The sequence below is a fragment of the Amblyomma mixtum genome, chromosome 6 (genome assembly GCF_055824585.1).
Source record: "Amblyomma mixtum isolate Tamu chromosome 6, ASM5582458v1, whole genome shotgun sequence".
Classification (NCBI taxonomy): Eukaryota; Metazoa; Arthropoda; class Arachnida; order Ixodida; family Ixodidae; genus Amblyomma; species Amblyomma mixtum.
This window is the reverse complement of record NC_143017.1, coordinates 109,442,523-109,466,339: the sequence shown is the minus strand read 5'-3', so window position 1 is coordinate 109,466,339 and position 23,817 is coordinate 109,442,523. Positions and strand designations below refer to the sequence as shown.

The window sequence follows — 23,817 nt, the reverse complement described above, 5'->3', positions numbered from 1 at the left end:
ACAAAATAAAGATACTTCCACTCGCTCTAGGCCACTGCCACAAGCTGCTTCAATTTTCTGTGCTCCAGCCATCATCAAATATAATTCCCCCTCCTGAAAAAAAAAAAAAAAAATCCGTTTCTTACGCTAGTCTGGAGTCGCAAACGAAGGCAGGTGGAGCAGGAGTATGTTATAAGGTAAATTACAATCACAATGGTGAAACTTTCGCCGAAGTGCCTGTTGCAAGCGATCCTTTTCCTTTTTTTCTTTCTTTTCACTTTCATGCCGCTTAACTTGTCGTTATATACTTGCCATCAGCATAGCAGTAACTAGCGTGCAAGCTTACATATTTGCGTCGTTGCCCATTCCAAATTAATTTCGTCAAGTTACTATCAACGTTAATCTTAAAGCTAAGCGAATGGCGACATTAGAAAAAAAAGGAAGAAATTGATACGCAGACAATAAAAGCAGCACAAAATTTTATTAGAACCAAGACACGCATAAATATTGTTACGCACACATAATGACATTGTACTAGCTATAATTAGCATGGAAACAGACTTAAAAACAACCTGCGGCCTTTTTTTTTATGGTTACAGCCAAAGCAAGTAGCATTACCTACCTAGGACGACGCCAGCGTCGATGGACTCGAGCACTATATGAGCAATGTGCAGCAACGTACCTGCGGACAGTAAAATCGGAGAGGAAGTTGAATAGCATCTTGCACGTGCGTTCACTTCCGTTTCGAGTTTTGTCGTTTCCGCCTACAGTTAGCACCTATTGCGTGGTCCACGGCGCCGTGCTCCCCTAAGTGCCCTTAGTTCAAAAAGGCTGCCGTACTGCGCGCCTCACACTGCCTGCCGACTTGGCGAATGGCTTTGTTAAGCCAGGTGTCAGCAGCGCAAGCCAGAAGACATTTCAGGCTGTCGGTCCCCGAGATCTTCGTTCTGATCATCCTATGTTCCCTTTCTGCTGTTGCGTCATTTCCAGCTAATATATTTCCACTGCCTTCTCCAAATCCTGTCCTCTGTAACATTTCAGTGTACCTGTTTGTGTGCGGATATTTCTCGAAGAACATTTAGGACCACCTTTCTATGGCTCGCAGGTTGTGCATGTCATCGCTCATTTACAACCGGAAAAACATGCAGTCGAGTATCCTTTTCAATGATGAGAATACGGGGTGGGATTCATGATCACCAAAATGACACAAATAAATACACGATAATCTGAGCGCCTCTTGGTTTGGTTTGTTCGATATGACAACGCCTCATACATGCACACACGCACACACACATAAAAGTTATGCAATTCGCAGTCATTCATGGTGGTATGCCTGAATATTATTGTGCCTATTGCGCAGACTGCCACTCGCATACACTCCATGCATTACGGCCCAGCGCACTCCTATTTCTTTTTATGGACCGACGTCCACCAAAGGTTATTTGTTGCTCTTCGCTCCGTTCACTACATGGCGACGTCAAGACGGCCGTGAAATTTTGGGCCAAATATTGTAAGTCCCGAGAAACTGAGTGTGCCTCAATGCATCGTACGTACACGTCAACCTCTAAGTCTCACAAACTTGGTCACTTCCATTTTTGCCGTTGCATGAACTGTACCGTCACGGCACACTCCTGTAGAGAACCAAGCTTCGATTACATTTCTGCCATTTAACCACTCAGGAAAAGTTTCGCTTGTCTGCCATGACATACTTTGAAAACGATTCGGGGGCCATAATTTATCGCCTTGAAAAAAAGCCGTAATATGGAAATATACTTCTATGAATCTCATACGGGGACGCGAAGGTATGTACTTAGTTGTAATCACATTCTACATTTGGAAAGGCAGAGAGAGATGTGCGGAGAGGGATTGTTTTCCTCGACACAGGGTAAAAGGTTGTTGAACAAGGAGGGGCAGCCCAGAACGCAGTTGCTGGAGTCTCCCCAAACAAGTGTCACACAGCTTCAACAAAAACGAGCAAGCTGTGGACCTATTCAAAATACGACACGCTATTCAGGCATACACTGCTCCTCCAAGAAGGTAGGTATGATCATTTTCCTAATTGTCGCATTTAAACAAAATATACTGACAAGATTTGTTAAAGCAAATTTTCTTTGTACGATAGGCAGTTGCCTCACAACGCTGGGGATTGGGTTTTTTATTTTATATAGCGTGACAATCAGCTAGAAATTCAATCCGCACGTACCTTTAGAGCCAACTTAGCATTAATGTTGTACTAGGCTGGAGGCTCAATGAAGGCACTCCATTCGGTAGGGCATATCACGCAAAATTATTGTCCCGTATTTTGTCAAGCTTTCGGGCGCTAGTGCACGTGACTTGGTAACTGAGCTGACTACTGAAAAAAAAAAAAAGGCAAGCCCCGTATCATCGAACTTGCGCGAGTGTGTAGACTCTGGGCCCAGGGTCCGGATCTAACCGTCCCACGTACCCAGCATCAATTCGAGCAACACCATCTCATTTTTCACTGATGCCCATTTGAGTGATGCAGTAGATGACAAAGTTTTTGAGAATAGCTAGCAGCAGCAATGACTCGTCGGGCCCAGCACTGCTCGTCACAAAGAATGACGATCCGCATCGCAAGTCAAAGAACAGACAACAGGGCGCAGGTTCAGCCCTCGTGCGGGGGGCCCTTCAGGGCAATGGCATTCAGGCCTTGTAGGCTCCGGCGAAAGGTTTCGTGGCGTAGGTGTTCTTCGAGGCCCCGTAGAGGCCGTTGTACAGCTTGGCGGTGGACATGTAAGGGTAGGCGTACGCCTGCAGCCCCTGCTTTCCGTAGCCCAGCTTGTCCGCCTGGAAGGAGCTGGGGAAGTGGATCTTGTGCGCCGAGTGGAGAAGCGGCTTGGAGGCGGCCGCCACCAGGTCCGGTTTGACTGCCGCCGGCTTGTACGACGGGAAGCCCGGCTGCTGCTGCTGGCGGCGGAAGAAGAGCGCGTTGACCAGGCCCCGCAAGCGCGAGCCGAGCGACGGCCGCGCAGCCGGCCTGGCCAGGTAGGCCGTCGGGAAGCCCTGCTGGTAGGCCAGCCCGTACACCGTCGGGTACGACGCCAGCGGCTGCTGCTGCCGGAACGAGGCCGGCTCGCGCTCGGTGGCCGCGTCGGCGCGCGCTCCGGAGGCGAGCGCCAGGAGCACCAGCAGGAGCAGCTGCGAATGGAGAATTCATCGCGTCATTTATGCACTGATTCATTCCTCCACAACTCGAGCTCGCTCAATTCATATTTTCATTCACCAATAGCCCACCGTTAGAACGCAGAGAGCGCCATCGGGGCCTCTGAATTCCGGCGGGGCGACCGGATGATGTGTGACCGTAATTTCGCTTGTACGCAGGTCCGACGCCAGATTCCTCATCCTGGGCGGCCAGTGGGAGCGCGCTCTACAGGCGGGCACCCGCAAGACATCACAGGCAGGAGGAGCTGTTCCCGCATTCCGCCGGCCGCTGCATTTCCCGCTCGACGGGGCGCGCGCTTCCGCCGAGCACCGAATCCGCGGGCTGCCCTTGGCGGGAGCGTCGCGGGGGGTCACCGCGGGGCGCGTCTTTGTCTCGCGCCGGGGCTAGCGATCCCACCGGGCAGGAAGTGGCCGTGACCGCCGCCGCCTGACCCACATCCGTGAACGCGCCGCCTCGCCCGCGATTCCGCCACCTGCCTCTCCCGCGAAGCCTGCCCCCAACACTGGCCCCATCTCGGTGGCACTCTCGCGCCTGCCCCGCATGCCAAGCAAGACCACTGAGCTTTACACACGTGCCCCGCGACTTCTGCCTACTTTCCGAGTCCTACCGCAGCGGTGGGGCCTTTTCAAGAAGGTTCAGCACCTGCAGTGTGAGACGTTGTCTCAGTAAGCGCCACCGCGCCCACGAGGCCTCATACGCGGCTACTTGTGTACACTTACATGGTGAGGAGAAGGTGGCGTAAGACAACGCTCTCGCACCTGCAGCATGACGTCAGCAGGTGGACCACGCGCTGCGTGATTAGAGCAACGTACTGTGCCTTGTAATTGGCAGCAGCGAAGCCTACTATCTCCTTTCGTTTTCCTGCTTGACCGATCGCTTGCATGTCACGCCTGGCAGGCACTGTCGCGTGAAGTGAGCTCTAGATGCTCAGAGCTCGCGCGTTGCAGGTCATAGTGGGCGCGATTGTAAATTTCACTCATAGGGCATATATAGAGCATTTCATTTTCGCGTAAAACCTGATTTTACCTGATTGTTGCTACCCAAACACACTGCTTAAAAATCGGGCTAAATCCGATTTCTCCCCGAAAATGCCCCTTCTAGGGAACAAACAAGGGCAAGGGAATGAGTTGCTCGTTAATGTATACATATATACAAAAGGGCATAGAGAACGCGGTTTATGATTTATGGGGGCTTAACGTCCCAAAGCGACTCGGGCTGTGTGGGACGCCGCAGTGAAGGGCTCCGGAAATTTCGACCACCTGGAGTTCTTTAACGTGCACTGACATCCCACAGTATAGGGTTTCTAGAATTTCGCCTCCATCAAAATTCAACCGCCACGGCCGCGATCGAACCCGCGTCTTTCGGGTCAGCAGCCGAGTGTCTTACCCTGTGAGCCACCGCGAAGGCCTGGCGCAGAGAACGTATGTTTTCCTGAACAAAGCTGAAGACACCGCATGGAAATTGGCGGATAACCTGTGTAATTATTTCAGAGGAATATTCGTCCAACTAGTGATTTTAAACCTGTTTTAACACTTCCAATTATTGACATAGCTTATCCCCCTCAAGCTCTTCACAACCCATTCGTTTGTCATCCTCCAAGGCCTCTATTCGTACAGGATTCCTTAACCAAAAGATCCAATTCGCTGACCACATGCACGTTAAGGTATGCTCCAAAGAAGAGCTTCTAGTTGCAAGCGGGCACCACTACAAGTGAAAATGATTGTGATCAGAAAGGGGTTAGTGCGTCGATTTCGGTGGCTGCGTTAGGAAAGAAAAATACTTCGTGGCGGCACTGTCTTGCGAAGAGCCACGATTTAACGGTGCTCCATCGTGCATGTGGTAGCACGTTCATCCCTAGTGAGAAGGGCAAGTTGAGGCCAGTTACACCTTTACACTTATGGCCGGCCGGAGGCACCAAGTTCGACAGCAAGTTACAAGAATTTGGTTCGCACTTCAGTCAACGCTAGCAGTATGCGTTTCGTTGCGAGAAAGCCTTTGTGACGACCTGCCGAGCGTCCGCAGCGTCCATCCTTGACCCAAAGCAGCAAATATGCATCTCGCGTACTTGCCGCCATTGACTTCTGCAACGTAACCGCGGGCGTTGAAGACAAGCACGTCCATCTATCTGCGTGAGCTTTTAGCGCAGGAAATAAAGATGAGAACTTAGTTATTGAGCATGATATGCTTTCAGCTCCCATTTTAGGCAGACTGCAGCCGCTGCGGTGGTTCAGTGGCTATAGTATTGGGCTGATGACCGGAAAGACGCGGGTTAAATTCCGGATGCGGTGGTTGCATTTCAGAATATGGAGGCGAAATGATAGAGGCCCGTGTACTGTGCGATGTCAGTACCACGTTAAAGAAGCCTAGGTGGCCGAAATTATGATGAGCATTCCACTACGGCGTCCCTCATAGCCTGGGTTTCTTTCGGACGTTAAACTCATTGGAGCCAAAATCAAACCATTTTAGGCAAACTGACTCAAACAACCTGCCGAAATCGTGGCGCCGTTCGCCGGAGCTGACGCGAATTTGTGCGTGAAAGGTATCCACACACGTGGACAGACACTTCCTTGGCGACCGTAGCTGCAGCGTTCGAATCGTCACTTTCGTAGGTATAAAACGAAAGCCAACTGTGTCAAGTGCAATTTTTTCTTTGGTTGTGCACACCTCGTTCCAAAAAAAAAAAAAAAAAAAAAAAAGAAGCTCTACATCGCAGCAGACGCCTGTTGAGACGCAAGGTTTCTAGGCGTGCGGCGTAGTGGGTGGATAGGGTGTAGAGCTTTTGGGTGAGGATGCCCCGCTCGGTGAGTGTAATCGCGAGCTAGATTATCAGCCCTGATGCTTCCAGCCAGGTCCTTGTGGCCTGGTACGCAGGTAATGACAAGGTCTTGTTGGAGAGCATACCCCAGGATGCGGAGAGCTTGCCTTGGGACGCGACTGATTGTATAATCTCGGCAGGCGGCCTGTGAGTCAGTGAAGATATGTGGGCACTGGGAATGGGTGTCACTCAATTTAATGGTAAGGGGGATAGCGACCTCTTCAGCGGCGGTTGAGTGTGGTGCCCGGAAGGAAGTGGCCAGGAATGGAGTGTTGGTGCAGTCTACTGCTGCACAGGTGTATGTTTGTGGGTGGGCATGGGAGGCAATATCCACGCACATGTCTGTTATGGCATGTCCATACTGTTCGCGAAGATTTCGAAGGCGGACCTGTGCTGTGGCGAATAGAAATGAAGTTGAGAGTCAGCGTACGCCCTGTATCTAAATTTTTGCGCCTTCGTCTTTTGCGTTGCTTTGAATTATGTTTGCTCTACGGTCTCCTCTTTTCTTTCGCCGCAGAGCTGAGCACGGTGTTTCCAAGAGGTACTTCCTTACATGAATCGCTTGCTTAAGATTATGGTGTCAATCTGAATGGTGTTACATAGAACACGCGACTCGGAAGCGAGTAGGTCGCCGCAATGATAACATGTGACGATGTTTTAAGTAAGATAGCCGGTAGTGGCTGCTTAAAATCACAGGTGGTGACGCGTACCACATTATTTGGGAATCGGATGTAGCGCTATTAGGAAGACTACAGAGAGAGAGGATGACGCAACAGAGAAGAACGCTTTATTCTTCTTTGTTGTGTCGTCCTCTATCTGTGGTCTTCCTAATAGCGCTACATCCGATTTTCAAAGAATGAGTGACCAACTAGCCCAGCACCAAATTCTACCCACGTACCCCAGTGACATGAAGGGAAAGGACATTAATTATTATCATCGTCATGAGTCCTCCTCAAAGCTGGTACGGTCGTCCTGCTCATTCACGTTCTCGTGGTAACTGTGCTGCCCCGCTGGATGGGGCTGAATGATTCGAATGCCGGCAGTCTTCATCAAAATACGGACTGCAATCGGTTTTGGCGCCGGAGCAAAGAAGCGGTGGACTGATCAACAAAGGTTGCTTTATGCGACATCACACTGACGCTATAACGTCAAAGAAAGAAAAGCAGACGAATGCCGCGCTAAACACGTAGCATGACAACATGGGCGACATCCATTTAAATAGTGGAACCTCGAATGTGACTATGTGAAGTGGGCTGTGAACAATCAGTTCGCCAGCAGCCTTTGCGACTACCACGGCGAAACTGGTCTCCACCTCTTCTTTTAACTTTCTATCTCCTACATTCCACCCCCCCCCCCCCCCCTTTCGCAACTTATGCCTCATGGCACACTTCTCGAATAAAAAAAAAAAGCATCTCATGCTGACACCTATACCCTCGGTGGCAAGATAATCAGGAAATTTCAAATGTTCACCTTTTTCTTTTTCTCCGCGGAGTAACTTGCCTAATGATGTTGGCTGAATGTAACCTGTCTGTGCCTCTTTTCTTTAGAAACAAATATTTGTTGTCTCTTTCATGCACACAAGATCCAGTGTGAGCAATGGCACTCGTCATCGCTCCGAGTCCACCATTCTTAGTCAAACACCCGTACTGACAGCATGTCCTCGCGTTATCACGTTGGCGATGAAACCTCGCGACATTATTGACGTTTGCTTAGAAAACAGCTCATTTCGTGTGCGCACCCTGCAATAATTAGTGGTTTGGTTTGGTTTGGTTTGGTTTATGGGGTTTAACGTCCCAAAGCGACTAAGGCTATGAGAGACGCCGTAGTGGAGGGCTCCGGAAATTTCGACCACCTGGGGTTCTTTAACGTGCACTGCCATCGCACAGATTAGTGAAGTGTTACTTAAATGGTAATCTTTAAGGGTAACGGACTGGATTACAAGAGAACGCAGGCGCAGATTGGTGTAGCGGTAAGTCAGGCGAGCAGAGGAGGTTAGGAAATCTGCGAGGACAAGGTGACCAGTGGTGCCACGGGATAGAATTAATCGCAATATGCCTCTGAGATTGATGATGATCATCATCATGGTGACTTAAATGGTGAAAAATTGAAAATTGCATTCCTTTTTTCTTATGGTGACATTTGCCTTATCCAGGGAACCACATGTCATGGGAAAAAGTAAAGCGCAGATGCCTTCTTGACTCCAATGGTGTTTCACCAGATCGCAACTAGTCGAAATTAAAAAAAAATCTAGCCGTATTTTGCAAGCTTCCTGCTTCCTTTCCTCCAATCTCCTCTGTTTGCCTCAGCGACATTGCCCAGACCCGGCTTTGAAAACGGGGCCAGTGAGCAACACTGAATCAGCGCTGACGTCACAGGCGCCCGATGCCAGTCATAAAGAGCCAGGAGAAAAGAAAGGAAAATGAAAGCTGACACAATACTACTCTTGGACGCTTTCTGAATCAAGCCACAGCTAATCGAGAACAGAAAGAAGCTGCTGAAAGTGCTAGCGTTAGGGTGAAGGTTCACCCCAAACATAAGTGTGTTCTATGCAATAACTTTTCTCGTGAAACGTATTCGGACATTGTTAGATGTACATATAATTCCCGCGCCGTAATGCGCATGTCATTCGCCGGATCTTGCAGCATCAGTTGACTAACCGCTCATATTTATTGCGGCCTGATTTCTCCACGCTCACAGTTTTCACAAATTCACACTTTGACAGTTTCATACGTGTAGTTGACAATGTCCAACATGTGTCAGATCCGCCGATATTAGCTGACTTGTTCGTTTAGCCCGCTTTATACTGACCGCCAATAACTTACGAAAAGAATGTTCTTTTGAGTGCCACAGCGAACAGAGGGGCGGAGGAATCCGTGACCTATGCTGCAGCGCGCGGGTCGCAGCAGCCGTTCGCACATGGACCAGAAATACCACCGCACTAGAAAAAAAGCTCCCTGAAGCCCTAGCCAGCAATGACCCGGTGCTTTTGTGCGCAGAATGCTGATGCCCCTTTTCAGAGGATAGATAACTGAAGAGCGAGATTTTTGGGGAACACAGAATTCATTGCGAGGATGAAACCTGCTGCAGCGAGCCTCCCATCTTTTTTTCCTAAAGGATTGCCGTTCTGGACACTGGAATGGTACTCGTCCTCAGCAGGTGTTTTCAGTAGTGAAATATCCAGCACGTTCTCATTCGCACTTCTTCGTAATACTAAACGCGCTCACCGCTGACGCATAGCCCCAGTAGCCCCTTGCTTGATAGAAACAAAAAGCGAGGGTCATGTTCTCCAAATTCTCATTGGTGAACAGCACACAATAGACACATTTTCAAGAATTAGCACACTCTCAGCTCAGAACACATACTGACTACAAGAACTTCAATAGGACTGACCCCTACACGCACAGCCTACTATTACGATGTGCTGTGTTCCCGCCGAGCATGGGAGAGGCGAGACCTTTATTTGCCGCAAATAATTCGTAAGCAATCTCTAGGAAAACTATGTTGCCGTCTTTACACAGTGGATGACTTTTGATGCATCGCTTCCCGTGTTGATTGCTAGGAGAAACGCAAGGTTTAACTTCAGAGAAAGACTAAGGTTAGTACAACTACAAAATTACACGCCGTGGTGACTCAGTGGTTAGGGCGCTTGCCTCCTCAGCACAAAAGGATGCAGGTGCAAATCCGGCCGCGGCGGCCGCGTTTTGGTGGAGGCCAAATGCAAGACGCCCACGTGCTGAGAGATGTCAGCGAACGTTAAAGGCCAATCCACAAGGCAGCGTTTCTTCGGCGTTGCGTCGGCGTCTCGGCTACTGGTGTCACCTCGAGGCGAAATTCGGGCGCTTGGAAGGTGTTTGTCTGTATTATTCAAACACCTTTCAAGCGCCAGAATTTCACCTCCGGTCAAAGCCAGTAGCCGGGAGGCCGACGCTACGCCGAAGAAACGCTGCCTTGGGGTTCGGCCTTAAAGCAACCCTGAGGATAAATTGAAGTTGGCTAGTATCGACAGACTATGGCATTCTAATAACAAAAAAAGCACTCTCCCCGGGAACTGAGATTTTATCTGCTAGAAAATATCAAAGAAATTAGATATGGATATCGCCTTCATTGGCCGAGTTTTGTGCGCGCATCCCAGAGGCCGTGCTACATTGCCATTCACTTCAGAACGGCGGCAACCACTCCTGTTCAGTGTAGACGTCACAAGTTTGAATCAAGTGGCGGGAAAATTTTTGAACTCAATTTTCTCAGTTATAAATGCGTGTTTTGCTGCCGGACAGACGCCAACATATCCAGAAAGAGATAAATAATATATTTACCGGGAACTATAATCCGATAGAGTTTTCTTCAGTGTCCCTCTAAAGAACCCCAGGAGGTAGAAATTAATCTGGAGCTCTCACATAGCCCATCTGTCGCTTTCGGACGTTAAACCCAACATGCTAATACAGATATTGAATTCTGTCTGCATGCATACAAAGCCCACTTGCGTACGTGCCTGCAGCTATGTCTTCTCGTCACAAAGAGTCGCCCGTCATCCTCTTTACATTACACGGTTATAATGCGAGCACTGGACTTCAGGCCCAAATGTTCAAGGGACCTTTGATCTCTACTCTCGTCCAGAAGATCTAGCACAACTGCCTTTGCTCGTAATTCACTGCGTTCAAAAGCACACATTAAAGTAAGCTGCTTTATGAAAAACAGGATTTTAATTGTACCATCAGTACATCTCATAAACTCAAAAAATTTGTAGAAGCATGAATTCGTTAAACAGTCAACATACTGAATATCAATGATATGAATAATGAAATTAGGAAAATTTAAAAATAACTGCGTCTAATGCAGTGCTGGAAAGGACATTACAGCGACGTAATTCATATATTGATAAAACTTGTCTTTTAAGCTATCTCGCCTGAATTTCAGTCTGTCTTTCAGCTCGCAAAGCAACGCAGACCAAGAGAATGAAAGACATATGTTACAAAAAATAATCGTAGACACACAGGTTGAAATGTGCATGGAAACAATATTTTTTCTCCTGAAGTGCTCTGAATTACGAATACAAAATGGTGTTGCAATTCGTTTTGAATGTATAAGCCCGCTATCCCAACACTCGAATTCTTGTATTTTCAGCATTTCAAGCGAATTAAAAACGGAACAACCGGTTCTGCTTTGTTCAGGTAGTAGAACATAATTAGGACGAAAACTGGGTAGTTGGAATAGATTCAGTATGAGTGGAACATAAAGATTGTTTAATGTGCATTTGCATTGTAAATGCAGTATATACACATTCTGAAACATCAGGATTGAAAAATTGCGGTTGCGCGCGAAGTAAACGCTGCTGTTAGCACTGTGGCAGTCACCAGACTAGAGTGGTCCTACATTTGGAAGACTCGCTATTCACTTTGCAAACGAGCGAAGCTGTCGCTGACGTCCCATGCAGTTAAAAGCAACAATCATTGGTGAGATTTAGCATAGCGCATACGTACGAGCGTAGACGTATAAAGTATTAACTCGCAGTTGCACCACGTGGAACCAGGTGGGGCGCACATCCGCCCCTGCACAAGCGCAGCCGGCAGACGTAGATCCGGCATACGGCTACGCTAATACATATCCGCTATGCTAAAACTCTCTATTTTTAGTGAAGCGCCCGGCTTCAGTGGCACGAGTGCTGCGTCGCCGCCGCTGTGTACGCTTCCTTCTCTCCCGCAGTATTGCGCAGGCACGGTTAGGTGGGATAACCGCGCTCTGGTTACGCTCGCGTGCGCCGACGTCCCACTCCCCGCCCTGCGCACACCAGTGGTCTGGTGACCTTAAATGCGGCGAGCGTCGCCGTCGAGCGAGGGCCGTCGCTGCGGTGAGCGCGCGTCGCGCCTCCTGGATTCCCCCGGGTCGATGCATAACGGACCTTTGAGTCAGTCGGCACACGAACTCCCCGAACGCGGCGCTGACGCACACTTTTCGGTTTCCAGTGCAATTTGATCAATGTGAGCGCGCTTCGGCTGGAAATACGCTTATTATGCGTGCAGAGCACTACACAGCATTTTTTCAGAGAAGGATTTGATCTGCTGACTTCACTGCTATTGTCACTATGCTCGTAGGTGTCCAAGTAATGCGCCATTTTAGCAAGTTAGGAATTTTGTGAAACTTTCCCCTCTGTGTATGATTGCTTTTAGCGCACGACAGTGAATATGCCACGCTAGTTTACTCACTCTCGCTGCTGGAAGCGTTCGTGTGCCAAAATATCTGACACCGTCTAAGCTAATACTGACAATGGGCCCGCCATATCAACTCAAGCGAAGGCAGAAAGGTATGAGTTCCATCGGCGGGGGAAATAAGGTGAGGGGGGGGGGGGGGGGGGGGGGGTTCAGAGCGCGACTTGTAACTCAGCTGTGGCAGCACAAAATCACAACAGAAGGAGCTGATCTCCGCAGGGGTATAGTACTATATAAAGACTGACGTAAATGAACTGTGCAGGCGAGTGCTCAGCCTGAGCTGGCGTCTGATAGCAACCACATGTGAGTTCAAGGGTGGCAACTGAGTGAGAAGGCATCTCGATCTTGACTGCTGTTGTAACTCGGGTGATCAGAACTTCACGAGGTCTTTGATATCTAATATGTTATAACAACTCTTGTCAGATAGTGGCAAGCCACACGGTACCATATTTGCCCGGCCAGAATTTAAAAGACTAAACAACCTCCATTCTGACTGCACCTATCCTGAAGAACTTTTGTCCCGCTTAAAAAATGGTGATCGCTAGTAAATCACTTCAGCCGAAAGACGAGAGCTTTCATAATTTCCACCACTGCGATTCATTTACGATCACACCCGTAATGTCGCTGATCTTGTCCCCTCCGGAAAAGAAAACGCCCCAAGGGCTGCAGCGTCCCCAGAATCCGCGCTCAGGATATCGGGGTCATCTCAGCACACTAGGCCCGGTGGTACTGCAGTGACGACCGACTTCACACGACCCAACGTACCCGGGGGCAATTCCCACCTGCTTCAATGGCCGCTACGCCTAGACACAGAAGAAACAGTGCTGGCAACACCCCCCTCCCCCTCCCCGCCCTTTCTTCTTTTTTGTTACCCGGTTATCTCAGTGGAGAGGAAGCGAAAATAACCTCGGCATGAGCAATCCTCGTGCAGTGACTAATCCGTTTTGATGTCCTGCTTTGTTCTTTTTGACTCACCTTCATCGCTGTTCTCGACGCCACGCCTATAAGTGCAAGCTAACACATCTACGTCGCCTTGGCGCTAACCGAGACTCTGGTTCTGCTGCATACGTTCACCACTTTTTTTTTTTTTTTTGCAACGCATGATTTGTGGTCACTGTATTCATAAATAAATCAACGCAAACGAATAAATCCCTGCTGTGCGGTGGAGATTCTGGCCACCTCAGCATATAACTGCAGTCGCATGGAGGGTTGAAGGGGGTATAGTGCTGATCCTGGTCTACCACAGCGAACAATGGCAGTCGAATGGAGGGTTGGGTAGGGTATAGTGCTGATCCTGAAACATTCGCGATGCACCGTGGGTTGTTCCGTCCACGATCGGGACACACCAGCATGCGGTGGCAGTGACACCTGGCGGCTGACCCACAGCCATAGCGGGACCAAGGGCAGCGCTGCGGCGTCCGGTCCGGCCGTTGCACTCACCGAGGCAGTTACGGCGGAGCGAGGCGGCGAGGAATCCATGTCTGCGTGCGTCCGAAGCAGGGGGGTGTCTGGGGGACGCGCTTCCGGATGTGCCTCTTATACGAGGTCGGCCCCGATTCGGGTCAGGTTCACGGACCAGCTGAGGGGGAGCCGGAGAGGAGGAGGGCCGACCGGCGGCAGCAGCAGCATCCGAGGAAGCGGCGGCCCGACTTTCACGGAGCGCCCAGGCTTGCCCGGTGGAATTCCCCCCGTTGTCAGGCTGAGCGAAGCCACACCGGGAAACGGGACCGGAGCCGCGACTAATTCCCCTCCGCGTCGCGAAATAACAGCGGCAAAGACTGCGCAGGAAGAACGCCGCGGATGCAGAAGCCGTGCTGAACGCAGTGTGTGCTATGACGTCATCCCTGCCCCTCGATTCGGCCGGACAAGACAAAATGCGAAGGAAAACAAATAACATTTTCTTCAAGCGTGATCAGTGGCTTCGCCTGACGTTATTTCGAGGGAATGTTTCACTTGAGTGCAAGACGGGGGAAGGCGCGGTGCCACAAGAGAACCTTCCGGGAACGAAATGAGTTTTCAAGGATGCGGTGGTATTGGTGCATTTCCCGTCGCATTCACTGAAAACTGTGTCAGTCCAGAAGAGAACTGTTAACTAAAATTATTTTAGCTCACCCCTAATCCTCCGGCAAGATAACTAAACTGAGTGAACTGCACGGTTTTGCAGTGCAGCAAAACCTTCAGCAGCAGAATTGCATCGAATTTGGTACATTACGGATAAGAACATTATTAGCCTCAAGTGTAAACGCATAGCCATAACGAAGCTTGTAGCCCCACACACCCCTCCCGTTTCACTCGTAGCGAGACCACTGCGGTGTTTGTTATCCTCTGCGAACTAAGTTAAGCGGGATTACGTAATTCACACCGAAAATCAAGGATGCTGTGCATGCAGTACAGCATTACCTATTGTCACGTCAGCACGTGCTCAAATAAATTTCGAGTTGAACTAAATAACTTTTTCTTGTGTCAGCTTAAGTTTTAAAATACGTTTAAAAGCATGAACAGAGGATCTCAATACAGAAGAGGGAAGCAAAGCAGGCCCTGACCGTGATCGGCAGAGGTTTTTGTCGACAGTTTAAAAGGATATGTGAGCTTCTTGAGGCCGCTTACGATTTTCTACTTCTACTCATGCGAAAACTTTCATGCTCTGAAGGAGAAGCTCGGCCGCTGGCATTGGCAGCGCATAACGGAAGCAGCACTCAAGACAGATTGTCATCCGATTATCCAAGACGCATGGCAGCTTGTTAGCGCGTGACGCTAGCGAGAGTATGCAAACTGTTCTAGTAATTTTTAAGGGAACAAATTTTCTGGCTCAGGTCATATGAGTGTGGCAAGTGCTCAGTCAGATTCCTCTTCTTTAGCGCATTCATTAATACATTTTCCGGGATAAATTGAAGGTCAAGAGCAATGTTTACATACTTATATCAGCCATCCTTTCCGAATCTTGTTCACTCGCATCCATAAGAGGCGAAGAAATGAAAATGTACGCAGACCCGTTCACGTTGCTGCAGCACTCCCACTACGTTAACACCCGGGCACCGTGCCCTCACAGATAAACAGCAGACGGTTTAGCATGGCTAAGCGCGGAATACTGTGCAGTAGCACTAGTTACGGTGGGAATTTAAGGTACTAACGTCTTAAGGTCTTTGGTCTAACGGTGTTTTACCTAAAGACTTTACCCGCAAGGCATTTACCATTAAGGTCTTCACGCAGGTGAAGGCCTGCCAGGGGTACACTCCTCGCAGGTTGCCCACAACCGGTTGGGCAGTAGGCCCAACGGCACGCACGGCACCCGCCCACCGTACGTACGTTACGCACGCCGTAATGCGCCTGTGCTACCGCACTAAAAGTCAGGCAACACTGAGTTGCTTATATGGCCATATTTTTTTATTGCTGAAGGACGTCCGTGGTACCCTATGTACAATTTTCAAAAAATAAAAATATGTGCCTCCAAGGAAACCAAAGTCCATCAAAGTAGGCAGCGGAGGAACACAATACCATCAACTGTCAGAGAGCCTCAAAGAGGCATGTAACCAGGCTAAGGTGGCGCTGGATGAAGATGTACTACAAATCTTCTGCCGTAGAACTCAACAAAAAAGAATATCACGAACTAGGCTCGAAACACTTAAACGTCTCATATTCAACCCCCGACGACACTCTGGATCCGTCTCCCCGCATTTATACTGGGCGCATCAGGGAAGACGAAGTAATTTTTTTAAAATAGGCTTTTGGGGCTAAAGTGCTGATTAGCCTGCTAATGATCAGCATCTGTTAACAGGAAAGAGAGAAAGCTGAACGGAAAGGCGAGGACGAACTTTTCATCATGTCGGTTAGATGTTTGGTTGTAATGATTAAATCATAGGGGATCATCAATGCATCCAATATCCATAATTAAATCTGGAAAAATGTAACTGTCTGCGCGCGTTGCGATGCTCAGAACTGCAGCTCCCGAGGCACGCACACCGAGCACCAGCGGCCGCAGAGCGACGTAGTGCCACTCCCACAGGCTGACGTCACTCGGAGCTGCGCACGTCACACACATACAAACCCCCTCCCAACCCCACTCACGCACTCGACGCTCGTGATGACGAGCGTAGTGTGCGGCCGCGACCCGCGAATGCATCGCCCGGTGCATCTGTCTTCTAGTTTTTATTCTTTGTTGCCTTATGCTACGATGTATATGCATAACCAACTAGCCATATTTTCCATTAGTTTAACGATTACGGTTGCTCGTACGCATATGGACAAGAAATGGCGACGCTGATTGGTCTTCTTAATTAGCTATATGCTGTTGCCCGCTCGGTAGCGTACTCTGCAGTGCGAGGCGCTCATGCAAGGTAGAACTCTCCACAAAAGCTCCTTTGTGGTCGAAGGGTGGTAGCACCCCCGGATCTCAACCCAAGGACCAGTGGTTCGAGTCCCAGCTCGACCATTTTTCTTTTCAGCGCAATTTACTGCGTTTCTTTCTAACCGGTACGTAATGGTGGTGGAATGATGTCAAGGCCCTGTTGAAGGAATTTTGTAGTGATGTCATCATTGTTGTATTTTGTTATTATTGTGGAGTGTTTGAATTCCCCGCGCTGGGTCATGTGGTTTTGGCGCTATATCATCATCGACCAAAGGGAATACGTTTTAACATCACAGGGATTGCCGCCCAACGGAATTTCGTTCTTACACTCCCGAGGTTGCTGCCGAATATGCACTATAGCGCTATCGCAATCGCCTTAAAGGAGGTGGGGGGGGGGTACTGAGAGCACAGCATGATAACGATGCTCCTGGTAGGATAGGGAAGACAAGCGGCTGGGTACAGGAGGACTCAGTGGAGGGCGAGCGGGCAGTAGGGGTGTTCTGGATGGAGGGAGAAGGAAAGAACGTCCACGGGTGGTAGCAGCGAAGTGAGGTTCTGCGGAGAGGTCGGGAGTGCGCGAGAACGGAAACATGGGGAGGGGTTGAGGGACTGACAGAAAAATGAGAGGGAAGAAGCACGAGCCCCTCAAATTGACGTGCTTGCGAATGACGCAACAGGAGAATGAGAGTGCACTGTTGGAGAGGCAAGCCGAACGATGCGATAAAAGGGGAAGGTAGCGAGAGCCAAGCAGCCAGATGGAAGTTCGTGGGACCGCCGAACGAAAAAACTGGTTACCCTTGGGTAGAGGGGACCGGTCGGGCCAGTGGACAGAGAAGAGCGCACGAACTAGCAACTTGCAGTGTTAGGAGATTGGGAGTGGGCGTTGGTGAATCGGGCGGAGAGGCTGTAGTGGGCGAGAAACTGGAGCAAGCTCAAGAAAGCCCGAATGTCTGTAGGCGAAGTGCCGCTCAGCAAGTTGATTGTTTGGTCTGTGGTGCAAGGAATCCCATCTTCCTGTATGAAAATTCTAGTGCCGTGGTATGGACCGCAAGCAGCGGCCATTCGTTCCAGCCTCTCGTCAGGTCAGTCGCGGAGAGTACAAACCGCAGTTGTTTGCCGCCCTTGGCTATCTAGAGATGTTTCCCTTGGCGGAAAGTACGCTCCCCCGCCCCTATTGCAGCCAATCCTGAGGCGGAGTCGTCCACACGCCCGGCGCCGGAAAGGGAGTGGGCGGGGCGGCTGACCGGCTCCGACACGCGCGTGCGGATGCTGCAACCGGAGCTCCCGTCGCAGCTCGTATTTCGGTCCAACAGCGTTATGCCGTCGCTGGCAGGCGCTGAGGCAACGTGTGTAGCTTTGGCCGGCTCGTACGCTGCCTCTGTCGGCGATGCCGATATGGTGCAGCCGGAGTTACTGCCGCCATCCACGAGGATGCGAAGTTTCGCAGCGATTTCCCGCCTTGCCCCGTTCGGGCCGGGCATGGAAGGCTCCCCGGGAGTCTCAGAAGAATACGGCTCCAGCTAAGTCTCGTTAGACGGGGCTAAGGCGAAGCATCAGGTTTAAGCCGGAGGTAGCGGCCGTCAAAATGAGGCCACTGCACTGATTGCGTCTGAAAGGCTGAAGTGGCGCAGGCAGCTGCGGTTGTGCCGATGTCGGGAAGAACGCTGCCGTCGCTGAACACCTGGAGGGCGTCGCCGTATACGCTCAACGCTGCTGCGGCCTGCTGTTAGAGCGCGATGCCTGGTGTAGTCCGGCCTCTGCGGACGCCCGGCAGACTGATGTAAGGGGTTACTCAAGATGAAATGCTAGTGATGGTTGCGAGTTCGAGCGCGAAGCAGTCGGCGGCGTAGTAAAGCCGCTACTCGTACCGCAAGACACTGTGCGCGCAGCGCAACTGGTCATGCGCACACTTCCGCGTACGACGACCTCAGATACGGGGATTTTTAACGTACGGCAATCTCCAGCAGAATTTTATGGCCTGGCGGTGGTCGAGGTGAAATTTCTTCTACTGGCTCAATTTGATTTGGACCAGCGGAAAAGCACAGAGAGCCCGCGAACGGGCCTCCGCTTCATCAATACGGTTTTGTTTGATTTATGGGGGTTTAACCACCTGGGATTCTTTAACGTGCAGTCACATCGCACAGTACACGAATTACGCCATCATCGAAATTCGACCGCCGCGGCCGGAATCGAACCCGCGTCTTATGGGTCAACAGCCGAGCACCATAACCACTGAGCCACCGCAGCTCATATGGAGTGCAAGATGCGAGGAGTCGCCATGCGTCGTTGAGTGCAGGCCAGGCTTGCGACAAATGCCGCTTGACCGTTGACGCCTAGGGCAGGTGGACGCCGATGACAAGTCCGATATACGTTACGTGGCGGAGCAAGAGAAGCTTTTATTTTATTGCGCGAATTTCACTTTTGGCATAAAACAAAGGAAAAGGTACAGGCTGGTTTAGCTGAATGTTAACAGGGCTCGATGTTGATGCCCGTGTGTCCGACTGCGGAAAGCCAGCGAGATGAAGACGTACGGTCCAATGGCGCTAGGAACGAAGCGCGGGTCAGTAACTCCTCCGTCTTCGTATAGCCGACAGCTGGAGTCGGAATGCGTATTGGCGGCATCCAGATACATTTTAGAGGACACCACGAATGTGCGGGCCTTGGCTAGTCCTCTGATCCATATCGCGATGCAGTTGGCTTAGATGGACAAGCGAGGTCGTCGTGAGGACAATGGAGTTCGAACGAGTCTAGAGCTTGGAGGCGACTCATCCAGACTTTTACGAGTGACGTTGGCAGAACGCTATTGATATTATTATTGAGCAAAGGATCACCGTTTAGCTAAGTGCTGCCTAGCAGAGTGAAGCCGAGGCAGCATCCTGCCGTCGTTTCCTTTTGACGACGCTGTCTAGTTGCAGACGCCATGGCTACGGATCGCACTGCGTGAGCTCGCTCCACCTGATTATTGCAATACCTGGGAATCAGTACATAGGCAGCCTTGCGGCATCGCTGTCGTCTTGTGATTCGCTAACGATGTCCTCAAGCCAAGGGCGGATTTATGGGTCGCTCTTGGAGGGGGCGGGTAGCAGTGGGAGGGGAGGGGGGAGGGGGTGGCGTTACCAGTTGAACCATGTATTTCTTAAACTTTTTTGGTCGAAAAATAGGCTCCATCATGGTTTTGCTGTGAAAATTTATCGCTTGAGGCACGGGGGCGCAACCGCTACCCCCTCCCCCCCCCCCCTTATATCCTCCCCTGCTTCGAGCGAGAAGCATGGGTGTCGTGCCTCTTCGAACGACCCTGGGTCAGCAGGCTTCGGTTGTTGACCTGCTTGGGCAAATCGGGTGTGGGTTCCGCCACCAGCCACGTGGCGGAACTCACGCCCGTCACGGGAGCTATGGTTAGCACTTGTGGCTGCGCCGACGATAAACAAGGGTCGAAACTCGACGCAGGCGAATTTGTTTGCTTGCTGTCCAAAAAAAAACGAAGAAGCAACTCCCACCTTTTCATTCTCATCGGGGAATAAATGACGGCGATAGTTACCAGGTCTTCCGCTCGAGGAGAGCTCTGACAGACAAGCCTAACTGTGCCACACGGCAAAGGAGGACGAATCGTTAAGAACGCCCGCTGTACAGCCTCCTGAGCCCTGGGCCGCATTCTCGTTTATCGGCAGGAGAACGCTGGAGCTTTCTTCTATGATATATTAGGACACCGACGGCGACACTACTCCGTTTACCCGGGATAAAGTATATATACAGTGCGCCGCAGCTATAATACGCCCCATAGCTATACAGTAATCGCTCTGATGCGTTCGCAGCGGAAGCGAGTGTTCTGACTGTCCCATTCTCAATGGTTATCGCGCGTTACCCTTCGGCCTTTTACCATAGCAGCTTGCCCAAGCGCACGCACCCGCGGCCGCTATCAACGCGCGCGAGCGGCCGCAGTTTTCAGTTCCTACGCCGTTTTGAACTTCCTTGAGTGTGTGAATGAATTGAGCACATATTCCCGGAAGTCGTACCGTTTGAAGTTTCTTTTGACGTTCAAGGCCTTTATGATTGTCTTTTTACGTACATAACGGAGTTTAAACTTTGAAATTTAATTTCATTATAGTCAACCAGATTAGCATGAAAGAGGCGGTTACTCCAGTTACACTGAGACGACCGCCTGCAGATGTTTTTGTTCCACTCCCGCAAAGTGCATCCGATTTCTCTGTTCTTTTTATTAAATTCAGTTCGTTCACGGCGTGCGATGTGGGAATAGTCTTCGACATGGCTCTGCGATAACTCGTCAGAAGGTACGAGGAATACTTTTTTACAGCAACAGCTGTTAAACGCCTGTTCCTGGGTTTCGCGTCTGTAGTATGTCGTAGTCTGTTGCACTGTAACCACTCGGACGGTGGTTACAGTGTAAGGACGAAGGTATCACGTCAGCGGAGACATGCATAACCGGTGGGTGGTTAGCACAGGAACCATACCAATGGTGGTTAACATGGACGTAGGAGGGTGTCGGGAGAGAGGAGGATGGTTACCCTGGAAGGAGAAAGGTATGTCGAGAGCGTAAGAATATGCGACTGGTCGGCGGCTGCCACGGAAACCACCCGGAGGGTAGTTATTATAGAAGGATGATGACGGTTACCATGACAGGAGGGTTTATGGCGAGAGCGTAGGAGGGCGTAACCAAAGCATGGACAATGGTAACCGTATGGAAGACAGTTACCGTGGAAGTAGGAGGATATGGCGAGAGCGTGAGAAGGCGCATTTGGTACGTGGTTGCCGTGGAAATCAACCGTAGTTACCCTGGTAGTTACCCCGAAAGGAGAGGCAGGGTTGCCGTGGAAGGAGGTAGGGTATTGCGAAACGCGCTGCCCAAGGTGACATCATCGGCAGGGCTGCGCTTCAAGAACGACGGAATGGAGAGCATGCCTAGACGAAAAACGACTATCTACGGAAGACTAATAAGAGAGCCCTAGGACTATATAGATGTGAGCTCGCTCTCATATTCTATACCCAAACATATCGTAGGGTACAAACACCTAACGGCTGTTGGTGAATCTCGCCTTAACCAATGGTAACCGTCCTGTATTTTTTTCCCAAGCACATTGTGTGTTTGCTTTGAAGTAGTCCTCTCGACATTAATGTTTTTTACCTGGATAATCTAATACCTTCTATTACGAAATGGCACGTGAAGGAAGAAAGAAAATATTTGTGCAGTAATATCGCAGATGCTTGAAAACCGTTTACAGACAAGCCTAAAGAATGTAACAATGCATAAAGCGACAGAACTGACCACCTTTTCCACATTACGAAGAGCAGGTCATTGCCCCGCGCGGCTCTCCTTTGTCTTCTCTCTCTCTTTCTTTCTCTCTCTCTCGACTGTCGAGGAGGCACTAATCGCTGACAGCAGTAAAACAGCGGTACAGAATGTTCTTTACGTGCGAACAACGCTCCCTCCAGGGACCTTAGCCTGAACAGGTAGGTGGCGTCCTCTTCCAGTTGCCAGCGGAAGCACTGACCTTTCGTTGGCGAGCGGTTGCTTCAAACTTGAGCAGTCCCCGCGAGTTTTGCGGCCGCTGCAGATGGACGGCGCCTAATGTCAACCGGAAACGGTTACCGGCTGATAGAAATAGCGACGCTCAGATGTCGCAAAACTTTCAAAACATCTAACAGCAGTGGCGCAGGTAACAACGCCCTGCTTGCACGCGTAGCGAGTTGTCAGGCTAAACCGTATCGCGCACTGGACAACGAGATTAAGCTCACGTAGAGGCACAGTGTATAGCGACCTGGAGAACACGGCTCTCTTGTGGTTCACGCAGCCAAAGGTATGTGAGGAAGCACTTCACTTTGGAAAGACAGTGAGTAAACCATGCTAACCACGCTGGCTGTGTCTTGAAAAAAAAAAAACAACTTTCCGTACCTATTAGCTGAACAAAGTTCATGAGGTGTCTTCTCTCTCTCTCTCTCTCTCTCTCACACACACACACACACACACACACACACACACTCGTTTGCTCCAGTGGGGCCTGCCGAATGAATATCTGCTTGAAGTAGTACATTATAGTGCCCGCATTCTAGAGAAGTCCTCAAATAATGGACATGTCTTAACGTCTGCTCCCAAAAATGGCAAACGCGTCCGCTACTATCTCGAATTGCGTTTACTCTATAAGAACTGTCACCGTCGTTAAGTCAAGCACAGCCGACTGTTTCCGCTTTCGAACGCTTTAACATAAATCCAAAGCATTTATAGCCCTTAAGTTTTGTTGATATGGACTTTTGCGCTAAAATTGCTGGTCCAGTGGCAAGTGCAGTTTCAGCCGAGGTGATGTAAACCGAGAATACGGGTCGTACTGCTGTCAGTCAGCCGCCATCTCCACCATTTAGGCTCCTACCAATCGGGGCAGGCCAAATTCTGCATTGTAGTTCAGAATGGCGCAAAAGACACACACACAGGAAAAAAGGGGATGACACAAAGAGCGCCTACTACCAACTGAATTTATTTCAGAAACACCCTCTTTTATAAGGCAAGACATATCAACCACGAACCGGAAGCAGAAAAAACACATATTCATGGTTTGAATTCATATTTCGAAACACCATCGGCAGAAAAGAAAACCACAAGAACAAAAAAAAAAAAACACATATTCATGGTTTCAATTCATATTTCGAAACACCATCGGCAGAAAAAAAAACTACAAACTGAAAATAACTGAACTACAATCATGAACCAACTAGCCCCAAAGCAAGTTCTTCTGCAACGCAAATTCTGCATGTCTACTTAGCGGGCGCGTCCATGAATACGGGCTCTAAACACTGGTTATTCTCTTATGTAAAAACTGGCAGACGATTACGATAGTCGGTAATGCGCAGTTTGAGGGTAGCTCTTCACGTATTTTAGTCTGTCACCCTCCGGGGTCTTCCCGAGGCAGCCACCTTCCAGCTGTCCATTCCTCCGCTTTAGCCGTGGCAGGTAGTACGTTTCGCTCTGCTACTACCTGACAGCTGGCAGGTGACAGGGTGACCTGTGACCAGTCAGTTGGCATGTTCCACTGCTAGCGACCCTCTGGGATCTTCCCGTGGCAGCCACCTTCCAGGCAGCGTTTCGCTCTGCTACTTGGGCAACCGATTACGCCGATAACGCCGACGCCTACACGACTACTACGACGCGGAACGCAGAAACGGGCGCGTAAGAGCTACGCTCTAAAATTAGCTCAGCATAAAGACGTTTGTACGTGAGAAAGACCGCGCTTCTGACAACAGATTCTTTTGTTCAAAGACACATATTCTATTTGCAGTGTATTTG

General features: G+C 50.0%; 1 protein-coding gene across 1 annotated transcript; it reads right to left on the bottom strand.

Annotated features, from left to right (window-relative positions):
* Window positions 1-676: 676 nt before the first annotated feature.
* LOC149340004 (uncharacterized) lies at window positions 677-13,810 on the bottom strand. The gene is made up of 2 exons (XM_089550618.1): window positions 13,622-13,810; window positions 677-3,138 (listed from the first exon to the last, which is right to left on the bottom strand). The coding sequence occupies exons 1-2, from the start codon at window positions 13,658-13,660 to the stop codon at window positions 2,644-2,646; spliced, it is 534 nt and encodes a 177-aa protein (XP_089406744.1). The 5' UTR covers window positions 13,661-13,810; the 3' UTR covers window positions 677-2,643.
* Between the last annotated feature and the right edge of the window lie 10,007 nt (window positions 13,811-23,817).

Excerpts from the sequence above, each read along its gene's own strand:
- LOC149340004 (XM_089550618.1), bottom strand. The coding sequence starts at position 13,660 with ATGGATTCCTCGCCGCCTCGCTCCGCCGTAACTGCCTCG. Across the intron at positions 3,139-13,621 it reads GCTCCGCCGTAACTGCCTCG|CTGCTCCTGCTGGTGCTCCT; the intron begins GTGAGTGCAACG and ends CTCCATTCGCAG.